The sequence below is a fragment of the Pelodiscus sinensis genome, chromosome 10, assembly GCF_049634645.1.
Source record: "Pelodiscus sinensis isolate JC-2024 chromosome 10, ASM4963464v1, whole genome shotgun sequence".
NCBI classification, from domain to species: Eukaryota; Metazoa; Chordata; order Testudines; family Trionychidae; genus Pelodiscus; species Pelodiscus sinensis.
The window spans coordinates 39,335,362-39,349,710 of record NC_134720.1 but is presented as its reverse complement, the minus strand read 5'-3'; the positions used below and the strand labels follow the sequence as shown (position 1 = coordinate 39,349,710).

General features: G+C 42.2%; 1 protein-coding gene across 11 annotated transcripts in view; it reads left to right on the top strand.

Annotated features, from left to right (window-relative positions):
- TNIK (TRAF2 and NCK interacting kinase) overlaps positions 1 to 14,349 on the top strand; it is a 352,035-nt gene that overhangs the window by 300,980 nt on the left and 36,706 nt on the right. For 10 of the 11 annotated variants that reach the window (XM_075937944.1, XM_075937946.1, XM_075937945.1 and 7 more), the window contains 4 exons: positions 231 to 470; positions 4,779 to 4,885; positions 9,446 to 9,609; positions 12,273 to 12,370. In XM_075937944.1, coding sequence (XP_075794059.1) covers positions 231 to 470; positions 4,779 to 4,885; positions 9,446 to 9,609; positions 12,273 to 12,370 — 609 coding nt within the window. The remainder of the gene's footprint in view (positions 1 to 230; positions 471 to 4,778; positions 4,886 to 9,445; positions 9,610 to 12,272; positions 12,371 to 14,349) is intronic. The other variant, XM_014572383.3, reaches the window with a different exon arrangement.

Genomic DNA, 14,349 nt, shown 5'->3' with positions numbered 1-14,349 from the left:
ACATGTGCAACCCTAACTTTGGCATTTCCTGACTTAAAGTTCTGAACAACACAACCTTGTAACAAAGTTTTTGTATGAATTTTGTTTAAGAAGCCAAAAAGGCTTGAAACCAAAACAAAAAGACAGTGCAGATTTCAAACCAAGGTGTTTTTAAATACATTAGAATTATTGAGATTTTAAATTTTTTTAAAGATTTTATGCTGATGGTTTTGTTTTGACTTGGTGCTTAGATTCCACATCTGGTCAGTGTGAAATCCCACGGACCCTCCTTGTCTGGCTCTCAGTCACTACACGAACAACCCACAAAGGGAATGGCTGGGTTTCAGGAGGCTCTGACGGTGACCTCTCACCGCCCTGAGATGCCAAGGCAGAACTCGGACCCCACCTCAGAAAACCCTCCTCTCCCCCCTCGTGTTGAAAAGTTTGACCGAAGTTCTTGGTTACGACAGGAGGAGGACATTCCACCAAAGGTAATGTTTGCATTGCTCCTAACTTCAAAGCTTGAAAGAGGCAATCTCAGAGCTCATCCCCTCAGCACTGCTCAGCGCTGCAATGCAGGGGACTGAATTTTGGGGCTTCTTTCTGAACTGGTGGAGTTCGCATCCTATTAAATTCAGGGACTGATCTTGTGCGATGCTGAGCACCTCTTGCATAGTGCTAAGCACAAGGGTGCTCAGGACTTCAGAGATGTTCAGCAGCTTGGCCATCAGCTTCCATGCAGTTTTTCACCCTAAAACTACAATATGTGTAAGTCTCATGATACACAGCAAAGAAAGTTCTGAAGCCCAGGTTGAATCCAGAACAAATCAACTTCTCTTTTCCCTTGGAAATAAAAAATGCATTCTGCTTAAATTAAATTATTAGGAACATAACATTTGTCATACTCTGACTATTGGTCCTTCTAGTTCAGTAGCCTGCCTCCATTTGTAATCAATACCTGATGGAAGATTTGTAAGGAATCCAGCAACTCCATGCCTTCAATGACATTACAGCAGCATCTGGCAGTGTCCTCTTTAATTAAGGCTCCTCTGGGACAGTATTTCAGTTGCATTGTTCTTGCACTTTTTTGCAAGGAGTTGGGAGAATGAATTATAACTTTGTTGTTAACATTTTTCTGAAACGGACTATGCTCTCCGCTCAGGAGCATATATACAATGAAAAAGGTATTGCAAATTGATTAGAGACATTGAAGTAAACAGTATTTTTCCATGATTTCGATGCAGCTTTGCTGTGCTCCAGCAAATAAGTAACTTGAATTTTAAAACAGAATAGCTGCTGTTTATGTATGGGAGCAATGATGGATTGTGTCAGTGTAAAATACTATTTACTCTTTTAGCTACCAGCTTATTGAGAGGCTCCGTTAGTGCTTACCTGCAGGGAGGGCAAGCTGGCAGTAATTTTTAAATATGATAACCCCTTGGTGAAAACGCATCTTTAGATGCTAATAGTCTGACCAGTTACTATGCAGTGTCTCACCTTCCCTTACTAATGTGATTCAGAAGGTGTCAGCTGCTTACTGCTAGCAACACCTGTTACTCCAAGTTTTAGGAATCGAATACGTTGAGAATCAGACCAGGCCCAGGATGATCATAGTGGTAGCTGCATGTTCTACTTAAGGTAATAAACTTTGGTGGTATGCTTGATCATCCTATCAGTGTCCTTCAATACTCCTGCCACTAGGAAGTACTGCCGACTCTTCTGGAGGAGTTGGCAGGGATAGATAGGAGTTGCTTTGCATTGTCTTCATTTGTTGTCTACCAAAAGGTTAAAAAGGGTTAATTGCTCTCTTTGGGACAATCTTGTCATCTCTGTTTAGTCAGTCTGCGAGGAGCATGTGAAGTGGGCTAGGTGTCTACGTTATGCTATTGATGCCCATTTCTTTTCACTGGGCCACGACAAGCTGTTTTCTGGCTTATCTCGTATTTGCAGGAGACAGGAACTTAAATAAAAGCGAGTAGGCTTCAGGTGGGTCCATAGGCCTTTGTCATCCAAAGGTCTATTTGTCTGACAGTTTTCAAAACCAGATGCTCTAGAACAGTGGTTCTCAAACTGCGGTCCACAGGCTACTAGCGCTCCACGGCTGCCTTCCAGCCCCGCCCCACTGCTTCTTCCCTCCCTCTCCTTGCAGCTGGGAGCCTGTGCTGACAATCCAGCCTTGCTGTTGCCACTCCACAAGGTTGGAGCACCAAAACTGGCTCCCCACCTGGGGTAGGGGGAGAAAGCCCCTAGCCTTCCCGCTGGATCTGGCTCATGGGAGAGAAGTGGAGCAGCACATGGACGCGCTGCCTGAACGATTTCCCTGCTGCTCCCATTGGCCAGATTCCGGCCAGTGGGAGGCCATGCCTGGGATACGGAGCTTGCACCTTCAACCCCTCTTGCACTCCCCCTCACCCAGATCCTGCACCCCCATCCCTATTCCACTCACTGGCAGCTTTGTCCTGCAAACTGAACATCTCACTTTTGTCCCCACTCCAGAGCCTAGGGAGGTCCACAAAATCCACTAACCCTGGAGCCCCAGAAGAATAAATCTGGTATATGAGAAGCCCTAAACCTAAGTCTTCCCTGTCCCTCCCTTTCCCACTGTGGGGCTGGAGCACCAGGGGAAAGAAATGTCACAGCTGGGGGTTTGGGGAGAGATTTTTTTTTGCTTTTCACTTTTGTGGTCCACAACTGATTTTTCTGAGGGTCAATGGTCCCCGGACGCAAAAAAGATTTCCCATTCCTGCTATAAAGAATGAAAACATTAAAACCTTTTTGTGTCGAACATACATTCATATTTTACTTTATTTAAAATGAAGTTTGAGAAACTAACATAAGAAAGTTAAAGAACTTAATCTGTTTTATAATTTAAATTAACATTTCTTTTCTTACTGGTTAAATTAAACTGTTCTCCTTAACTGCAGCACTAGCAAAGTGGCTCAGGCGTAATTATGTAATTAACGACGAGTTTCCATTAGCAACTGGTGGTCTACGGAAAGGTTTGCATTGAGCCAGGTGGGCCGTGGGCCAAAAAGTTTGAGAACCACTTCTCTAGAAGAAGGTTCAAGAAGTTCCAAAAAAGACAACTAGGGAATAATCTATCCATGGAGGATAATATAACCACTTATCGTTTGATATGCCCTCAAACATAAAGACAGCTCTCTCGCTCCCTCTCTCTCTCTCTCTTTCTCTCTCTCTCTTTCTTAAATAATTTTAAAGCTAAACTAAAATGATTTTAAACTATCTAATATAACTATGTACTTCCCATCTTCAATACAATATCTAAACCTTTTTAAAATCCTACTAAACTTTTGGCGTCTGTCTTATCTTGTGGCAGGGAGTTCCACAGGTAAGTGATTACCTTAATAGTTCTCATAGGGCCAAAGTATTGCATAACAGCCTACATAATACTAATGTGTAATAAGCACACAGAGAGCTCTAAATTACAGTGGAGTGAGTCATACTCAGTGTTCCAGCCATGTGTAAAATCATGCAGAATCCAGAAGCCTTTATTTGTTATTAAATGTTGTTTTCTGGAGTAATCGAAGTGATCCATCTTAATTCGAACATCTGGTTTTCATTGACATCTGGCTTCAGTTAATTGTACTGCTGAAATTACTAAGGCCAAAAAAGTCATGTGACTTGATCAAGGTAGTTGAATGGCACTGCCTGGATTCCACACAGGGACCTTCTTTCTTCCCAGCCCTTGCCCTTGACTACTAGGTGGCATTGCCTCTGTGATATTATTACAATGTAATTTATTGTACCTGTACAAGTTAGGGATATTATTGTGTAGTCAAGTACATGATTTACTGATAAGCCTAGGCTTATTGGTTAACCTTATCAACTACATGTCGCTATGGAGCCCACCTCTTCCCTCCTCCCCATGCGTATTGGCTCACGCAAGCTGCTTCCTCTCCCACCCCCCAACACCCCTGCTGCTGCCTCTCTATCACAGGTTGTAGCAGAGTGGTGGGAAGAAAAGCGGGAGCTGATGCATGTGGCGAACTAGCTTTTAAGTCAGTTCTCCTCACATGCCAGCTCTGTAAAGCTGCCTTCCCTCCTACCCTCCCTCCCTCAGGCTGCTGTTTCTATCAGAGGCAGCAGTGGGGAAGGGGCAGGGAGGCTGTTCCGTGGGATGCCAGCGCAACCTCTGTCTGTGGGGAGATGGTTCCACCCACTGACAGAGTTTGCTGCCGCGGACCAGCTCCCACCTGCCACAACGTGCCTCTGATACAGAGGTGGCAGGGGGCTTCCTGGTAGTGGGGCCAGAAGCACACAGGCTACTAGTCCTGCTCATGGGCATCATTCGGTCATGTAACCAGTAAAATTTTGTGTGACTATTCAATTAATTACTAACATCCTTAGAGCAAGTAGCTCTAAAAGCTGCTAGATTGAGCTTTCTGAGGAATCCAGATTTTAAGACTGTTCCGTTTTACTGTGTTTTTGTTACATTTGGGGTATATGTAAATGTTTTATTTAAATCTCACTGCTTGATATTAACACCTACCTTTTTTAGACTTCGGGTGACTATAATGTCATAAATGGCCCTCCCCTATGAAGAATAAAATAAATGACTTTTCAGGTCTTCCCTGTCTCAAACATCTATGATTCTTTGCAGGTGCCAAGAACTTTGTGTTTTATAACTGCTGTAAATATTTCATATCTCTCAGTGGAAAAGTAATTACACATCAAACTAGAAAACCTGCCGAAAACTGATCTTTCCCAAGCGCACGAAGAGAACATCTAAGTTCAACTATGCAGTCCTAATAGCTTTGACTTTTTCAATTTTCTTTCAGGTGCCTCAGCGAACAACTTCCATATCCCCAGCACTAGCTAGAAAGAACTCCCCTGGGAATGGCACTGCATTGGGAACTCGATTAGGATCACAGCCCATCCGAGCAAGGTATGGGAGAACGTGTGGGAAAAGGAGAAAAATATTAATGAATCTGCATATTAATTTTATCATTTTCTTCCTGCTGCTCTTGTTTATGAGCCTCACAAAGGAACGGGAGTTTTGGGTCATGAGCAAATGCTCACTGAATTCAATGGGCATTCTCTATTAAATCAAGGTCTTCTAACTACAATCTATGCACAGCTGTTGCAGGGAGCAAAGAATCTGATTGTAACTAATCAAACCAGTGATTTTTGGCTCCAGATTGGCCCCTGTTGAATCAAAGCAAAACTCCTAGCATGAAGTCCTTAGTCTTGTTGTCAATAAATGTGTAAAAATTTATAAAAAATTGAAGCAATCTCTGCTCTCTTTTAACATGGATTTACTAATAACTGACCATCGCTTTGCACCTCCACCATAACTTGATGAGGCATGAGATTTACATTAATTAGAATTGCACAGCGTCATCAAAGCTGTGAACATCTGGATTCTGGAACTCCTAATACTGTGCAAAATCCTGATGAGTTGGAATTTCTACATTTCTTAGGCTTCCCAGGATTTCTAGCTGATGCAGAAGATGCTCTGGACTCACAGCTATTGCTGTTGACATGATTGGGAATTTTGCCATAATGCTAGTAGAAGCAGGATATGGTCTTCTCAGCTCCTTCCTGCTGCAGGCTCGGGGTCAAATTCTGCCTGACTTTCAGTGTTGCCGAATGTGAGCACAGATGGTAGTAGATAGCTTCTCCACCATTCTTGCTAATCAGAGCAGGATTCCACCTGCAGTGCAGGCAATTGGGGGAAGGAGGGATACATTGTTGCTGTTCAACTAAGGGTTTGATCTGTTTTAAGTTCAAATCAATGACAAAATTTCCATTATGTTAAATGGGTTCTATAAGAACAGTATGTGTTCCTCGCTAGCATGTGCTGCTGACATTAACTACTTGGGGACTAGTCAATTCTCTTACCCCAAGTTGGCCTGTTAACCATTCCCACTCCTTGCACTCCCAAGAAAGATCTTGCCCCTAATCTGTAATATAATCTCTTCTGCCTTTCTCTGTGTGCACCAGGACAGCACATTACAAGATCTAGTCTTGAACTGTTTAAAATGATAGAAAAGACAACAGGGCTCAGTCATAACAGAAGCATAAAAATAAACTTAGACAGGTAAGTTTGATTTTCAGATCATGTGATAGTATGGTGGGCAGAACTCCAGATCTTTTCAGATGAAACGCCAGCTTAAATCTCATGACAAATATTTGTTTTCCATTTATCTTTGCATATGGAAATATTTGATGTTTTTTTCAAAGGCTGAAGTCAAAGGTTTCTAGGATATTCTCGGCCAAATTATCGATAGTACATGTCTTTCAGCATACACTTTCCTTCCCAGCTAATCTGATTCACTCTGTAGCAGCACTGCATGCAGTATAGCAGGCTGAATGTAAAGTAGATGCTAGGGTAGCCAAAGAAATATATATTGGCAAAGCTTTTTTAGAAAAAATACTTTTTGTTATGAGCAGAAAGACCATTTACCTCTATCATTGGTGTCACCAGGTGGACTGGGCTCTTTAAGAAGAAAGTGCCTCTTCAACAGTCTCAGTGGGGCTTGATAGAGATAGATGTTCCTTATAAAGAGCTGGAGGGAAACAGGAAGCAGGAAGAAGCTGTGGCAAAAAAGAGCTGTAGTGAGCAGGAAGCTCCTGTTGGCGATCCTGCACTGGAGAAGGGCTGGAGTTGGGAAGCCAGAGCCAGAAAGCTGAGCTCCCACTGGGAAGGGTGAGGAGTGGCAGCTTCATGGGGAACAGATTGAGACAGAAGAATAGCTCTGGGTGTGGTGGAAGATGCCAGAGCTGATTATGAGCTAGTGTTGTGATGATGGACTTCAATTTGGGTCTCTGAGGACTGGTTTTGAACTGTTTCTAGTATGAAACCAGCCCCAGGCATGAGTGGAGGCAGCCAGGAGAAAGACTATGTGGAGTTATTAAGGGGCCTTAGGGTATGTCTACACTACCACCCTAGTTCGAACTAGGGTGGTAATGTAGTCAATCGGAGTTGCAAATGAAGCCCAGTATTTGAATTTCCCAGGCTTCATTTGCATATTGCCGGGCGCCGCCATTTTTAAATGTCCGCTAGTTCGGACTCCGTGCCCCGCGGCTACACGGGGCACGAACTAGATAGTTCGGACTAGGCTTCCTATTCCGAACTACCTGTACTCCTTGTGGAACATTCCACGACACACCTCTGGCCTTGAGGGGATGCCTAGAAGTGGTCGACCTAGTTACAGTTTGCTTTTATTCACCTCCATTGCCGAAGGCCCAAGTACCCTCAGTTTCCCAAAACAGACACTCTCACTAGGTAGTTACCTTTTTAAAGAAGCAATGGGATATTCCAATCCATAGTCACAACACGAGGAAGAACCTGCACTGCTAATAACAATACCATTGGACTGTTTGACTCATATAAGGGCGCCCAGATTTTCCATTGAACTCAAGAACCTGACCGCAGTTGGTATAGATAAATGTGTCTGTTGCTAAAGTTTTAAAAGAAGTTTCATCAACTAACCAGATAACAGCATAACCAAGATGACTCCAGCTGTACCACACAATGCAGAGTTCTGCAACTATTCAGTTGCAATTACAGTGATGCCAAAAAAGTATATTAAATTAACCATTTGAAGCAGCAATAACATTTATATATGTTTTCTTGTCCTTTCATTCCTCACAACTTTTCTGGATTCCTTCCAACTTTAATATAAACTTTAATTTTGTATTGAACATAATTTTAATTGTTACCCCATTGTAATTTATATGAGCCATTTCCATGCACAGAAAGCTGCAGTCATTCTGCACGAGGATGTTAATATTGCTGTTACCATCTTAGTAACTTCCTGTGCCAAATGAAAGTACACCGGACAGTATTTCTACATAAGATTCATCCAACACAAAGTCCAAATGAAATTAATCCTGCCAAGAAATCATTTATGGCAATGTGATTTTGTATAATAAATGCAATTTGTGCTGTTCTGAGCACTGGCTAAATTATTTAAGGTTACTTATAACTCACGTGTAACAAACATCTTATGCTGCCTATGCAATGTCTTTGATTCCAAATGATATATTATATAATGCAGAAGTATTACCACATGTTGTTCTTAGTACTCAGAGTCCTACTTGAACTCCATGTAACATGTTTCCACTCATTTATAGAAAGATTTTGAATAATAACATCAGTTAGAAATATTGTGTAAAAAGGAATTGCACAGTGCTGTATGAACAGACTTTCCATAGCCATTTCAGTGTCAAATAAGGATTCATTTCATAAAGATAAGTGAAACTCTGAGAAATGTTGGATGTGTCTGTAAATCAAAACCACTTTTTTTCTGATTTAAAACTCTGCGAATATTTTGCAAGAAAGAGTGAGACAAGAAAAGAGAAATGATAAAGTTGGCAACATATGTATCATGTTTCAACCCTTCAGTCTGAAATGGTGAGATATGAGACCATGAAAATCTGGGAATGTTGATGCACAGCAAATATATTTTGCAGTCACATTGCAAATTTTAGCAGAGTAATAAATATTAAGAAAAAAGTAATTACTTTTTTAACAGAATATTTTAACTATTTAAAAGTTAACTTTTAAATTGCTATTTTTGTTTTTGTAATGAAGGCCAGCACCTGAGTGGGTATAAATTTTGCATTCCTCCATTCAATGAATGGTGATGGTATCAGGGTTAGTTCTGCTACACCTGGTTTTTCCTAGGGCAAAGAAATACTAAACCCAGTAAACTGTTGTTTGGAGCTGTGAGAATGTGACCAATTCCAATGTGCCTAGGACAGCAAAACTCTCCATCTGTCCCTGGCAGCTGTGTCAGCTAGTTGTCTTTTAGTTGCTGGAAACTACTAGTTAGTGATGGAGGGGAGAATTTGCTAAAGTCAATTAGGTCTTGCCTTCCTTAGGAAAAAAAAGGGGTGTTCTTAACTCATGTTAGCTAACATGAGGTAACTAACCTGAGGTGAAATCCAAGGGACGATAATGAAGTTGTCAGTTTTCATACATGGTGGCAGGTTGAGTTAAAGGCTATGGAGGAGCGGAGCATTTGCCTTGACTGGCTAATTAAAAGTTCAAACTGCCTTTGTCTTTGCTTGGATTTTACCATGTATTAGTTACCACATATTAGCTAATTGAAACTAAAACCACACCTTTTGTCCTAGTGCAAATGCATCATAACTGGCTCACCAGACTTAGTCTCACTGTTTTGCATTGGGATGTAAGCTCCTGAATCACATAGACACTTTTGAAAAGTCACTTTGATGAAAATTTTACCCAGAATGCTTCGGCTCTGAAATGCTCAGAATTAGACAGTACTGAAGCTACCACAGTAGTTTTGTCATTCTGTTTTGCATGTCATTGTGGTAGCTCTGGCCTTCTCATGTCAACTTCAAAAAGGACCAGCTGCATCAATAATACGAACCTTTTCTCTTGCTTCCAACTGAATGAAGACTTTCTCCCAATTCTCTTAAACAGTGATACCTGTTCTAACCACAGTTTTCTTTCATTCCGATGTGCATATAGTAACCCTGACCTGAGGAGAACAGAGACCGTCATTGAAAGTCCCATACAAAGGACCAGTAGTGGCAGCTCCTCCAGTTCCAGCACCCCCAGTTCTCAGCCTAGTTCCCAGGGAGGATCCCAGCCTGGTTCGCAAGCTGGCTCCAGTGAACGCAATAGAGTGAGAGGTGAGATGCCTTTTTTTTTTTATAATTGCTCTAAAGGCCCTGATCCTGTATCATTTCTGAACATGATGAATAACCTCTGGCAAGTCATTGACCTTCTCCATGGATCTAATCTGATCTCATGTATGTGTAAAACTGATGTAAATCGATCCACTGAAGCCATGGAGTTGCACCTGATTTTGCACATCTGTTTTTTTCTGAGATTAGGCTCTGCTCCTATACCTGGGTTTCTTCCCTTGTAACATGGAGATGATGCTTACCCAATTATTCATGAACTATCAGATTGTCTGCTGAAAGAAACTATGTTTGTACAGAGCATGCATTCTTTGTGTTTATTTATTTATTTATTTATTTATTTATTTATTTATTTGCTATGCAAAACCCTCATAGACCTGACATAGCATTTTGCAGGCTAAAGTGTCTACACATTGCAGTCCAATGTTCTGTATGTCTATTGTCCCCACAAAAAGAGGTAAAAAGTCTGTAGTAGTGAAATATAATTAATTCCAGGTTCACTTTTTTCTTCTCTAATCCAAATTCAACTTATTTGGTGTTTTGTTTCATTTGGGTGTTATAGGACGTAGAAAAGTGAACTAGCTCCTAAGCCATTTCTTCTGAAAGTTTTTCAGAATTGAGCCATGTTAATACTGAGTTTACATCCCTAGTTGATTTGTTTCCTGGCATTTTATAGTTGTTGAAGATCTTTTTTTCCCCCATCTAATCAGAATAGGAGTTGCCAAGCCACATCCAGCCAGTTTATCTATATTTCTCTCTCAGTCCTGGAGTATAAATCCTCAGGCGATAGCACATTAAAATAAATGCTGCATCCATGCTCTGAATTTTTTATGACTTGGCTGTAAGTTGTATGCAATATTTTTGTAGACATGTTGGTCCCAGGATATGAGAGAGACAAGGTGATCATATCTTTTATTGGTCCAACAATTGGAGAGAGATAAGCTTTTAAACTTAACTCTTCTTCACATATGAAGAAAAACTCTGTGTAAGCTTACAAGTTTGTCTCTATCATCCACAGAAGTTGGTCCAATAAAAGACATTACCTTACCCACCTTGATTATAAGTCGACATGTCTCTTGTTAAAGTAATCCCTCCTCTATGTAGTCCGTTAAAGTAATTTATCAGCATTTGTTCTGTTTTTGGTTTTTAGTTAATGAGGAATTCTGTGAGGAATAACATCTTCGCAATTATCAGATTCTACAGTGCTTCTAATTTATCACATTTCCAGCTCCACTGCAGAGTGAATGTTTCTTTAATAGAAAAAGGACAAGAATTTGAGAGTAAATGGGCATTAGAATGTATTTATAAATTCTCTAGCCACACAGCAAGAGGACAATGCAACAGAGCTATATTCTGGAGAGCCTGTTTCAAATAAACTGAGTGGCAACAGGCATTAGAGAGTCATGCACTACAATTACAAATGAGGAGAAGTGAGGGCTGAGGGGGAGCGGGTTTGAGTTGTTTTCAGCTAAGCAGTAGATGAGGCAGAGAGAAACAGGAAAGGCTTTTCCAAACAAGAGGCAACAGATGCTGTAGGGGAGAAAAAACTGGCAAAATTGTTGGGTGGGAGAATGTTAAGCGACACAGAGTTGTGATCAAATTACAGCTCTGGGAGATCCTTTTCTGACTTTGCCACGCTCTCACTGTATGGCCTTGGGCAAGTCACTCAGACCCAGGCTGTCCATGACCCTTATGTAGGGGTGGGGTACAGGGAGATTTCCTGTGTACAAATTCTGCAAGAATCAGGGAGAAACTTCAGTCTGGGTGCTCAGGAACAGGCCCTGCCACAGAGGGGAACAAAGGGGGCAATTGCCTCAGGGACTGGTGATTCAAAAGTGCATGGGACTCCCAGCCACTGCTACTGCAACAACGGTGGCAGTTGGAGCCACAGATCCTTTAAGTCACTTCCAGAGCCTTGGGCAGTGTGCTCTGGCTGGCATTAAAGGGCTGGCAGTGGGACATTAGCATCCAGCCCCGACTCTTCCACCAGAAGCCGCATCACTTCTGGGAGCACTGAGGTATCCCCCCCACACACACACACACCTTGCCTAGGGGCCTACCAAGTCTGTCAGCCCCTCTGCTTGGGAGCACAGGCACCAGGAGCAAGTCACCATCGAAGGAGACTGGCCATGGACAGTCCCCATTCTTTACAGATTCACTGCTAAAGGATGGTGCCATTTGCTTGCTCTTTCTCCCTGTATATCAGGGAGTTGGGGTAGGATTGTGCCTCAGCAGAGTCCTTTTCTGCTATCCTCTTGCAGCTGGGCATTTCTGTATCATCCAACACGGAGTTCTGCCTATGTGTCACAAACTTAATCTCTAGACAGCGAAGACAATACCATTTGCCTACCTTGGGGTCAGAGGTTGTGAGGCATAACTCACTCCAGGGGGTAGGATACTTTGAGATCTGAGATAGTTGGGGCTTAAGAAGCGCAAAGTGCTGTTTGATGGTTTGTTTCAAGACAAGCTGAGGGGGTAGGACTGCATTAAGTGTTCAACACGTGCATGGATCATTTTGAACTGGATCCTGAAATGAATGAGGAACCACTGGCTTTCTTATACGTGCCATTGTGCAAAGGTGACAATGTAATTCTGCTGCTTGGTGAAAGTATTTGATCTCCCACTAACAATAGTGATTTGTTTTTGCCCAGGGAATGCCAAACCTGAAGGGTCACCTGTGCTCACTCATGAGCCATCGAAGATGAAACAGGAGGATAACAGGGATGTGACGCGCCCAAGTCGACCTGCTGTGAGTCTTAAATTATGCCCCGGTGGAACTTGCCATGTTTCCATTAATGGCAATCACGCCAGCTGTCGCAGCCAGTAGAAAGAGGCAAACGCCATCCCATCACCAGTTCTGAGGCTCTAAGTCTGCAGGATAGCAAGAGTCCATGGGATATATTAATACATAGAGATTGCATGGGTTACAGTAGCCCAAAGCAAGAGAAGCACTTCAGCACAGCTTAAAGTTAAGCATGCGTGGAAGTGCTTTGTGGATAGGGGTCATAGTCTGCATATAGCACACCTTTGCATTGTGTCATCTTAGGGTGATTTCTAGAGCAGTCTTGAGAGGGGGCGTGCTGCATTCAAAGGCTTGGTACCCAGCCATTGCTAGTCATCCCAACTTGGGGAAAAATTAGCAATAATATCTGTGCACTTTTATTTATTTATTTATTTTTTGGCAAAGGCCCATGAAAAACCCTTCCAAAGTCTTTCTTTCTGGTTGAATGTTGTGTCTGATGTTTGTATTCTAAAACTGCAGAGTGTGTTGGGCTCAGTAACCAAATGGATTTCCACTGTTTCTCTCTTTTAATGTGTATTAATGTTTTGTTGATGTTGTTTTTCTTTACACTTCACAGCGTTGCGCTAACAATTCTAATTTTATTTCTAACCTGCTTGCCCTTCCTCTGGCTTTTTCCTGTCCCGATCTGTTTCCTCTGACGCTGATTAATCTTCCCTTACTCCCAGAGCTATAAGAAAGCTATAGATGAGGTTAGTGATATCTTTTCTTAGTTGGTCATGCCTTTGCAAGGTTGACTAGTTAGCGTTTAATATCAAGCCATGTTATCTTGGTGCTGACATTCAAAAAGGTGGGAATGGTTCAGATTGCAGATCTGAAAGATTGTATTTAGATACAGTGAGCTAATCTGGGGGGGAAATTGATCTGTTAATACATTTTGCTCAATATGTTGGCTTCACAAAATCCATTTGCAGACCACTTGCACGGAAGCTGAAATAAGAACTATTCTGAATTCTCATGAGCAGAGCAAATCATTTTATCACTGTTCTCTGGATTTTAAAGGTATAAACTTAGACTGGAACTTTCTTGCCTTGACAAAGGCAGTGTCAGTGGATTGCAGCAAAAACCAGATTCTGCTCTGTTAAACTCAGTGTGGCCCCTTTCATTTCAATGGGAAGCACAAATTTCAATAAGAGCAAAATTATCCGATTTGAAATGAAGTCCTCTCTGAATAACAATCATTTTTTGAGAGCATGAGTCAGGATTGATGCTCTGTGGTTGCATTGCTCTGGTTATTGCTGGTCACTTAAGGAAGCTGATTTATCACACATGAAATATTAGTTTATAACATTACGAGCCATTTTCTCAGCTAGTGTGAATTGGCACTGTAGTTAGCGGAGCTGTGCTGATTTACACCAGCTAAGAATCTGACTCAATACCTTTTCAGACCTTGTATGTAGGTGGGGTTTGTACTGGTGAATGGCAGAGCCCAAGTGCAAAAAAGGAAAGCACTGACTTGCACAGGTTGGCTTGCCCTGCTTCGGGTAACCACAGCTCAACCACACTGTGGTTGGTTTACACAGGTGCAGCTATACCCAAGCCCACCATCAGTAATACTGGGCCCCAAGGCAGAATAATTAATGCTCCCCCCCCCCTCCTTTGGCTGGGGCCATAAGACCCTTCCACCTGGAGAAGTCTCAAGCATCCCCTACTCCCCTTCATCTGCCAGAAGAGTCATGGGCTGGGCCAGCTCTGTCCCCCCACCTGCTCAGATGAGCCCCAGAACAGCTACACTGCACCTCTCCTTCCTTCACCAGATTCAGCTGGCCCGCTCTGGGGAAAAGCCGCAGCAGTCTCTTGATTCAAATCTGCTTTTGATATGCCCCATACAGGTTCCATGGCCCAGTCACCCTGCCCCAGAATCCGCATAGGCCATATCCCATGGGAAGATATTTTTGTTTAAAAAATAATATCAAGGTTAAAAAATA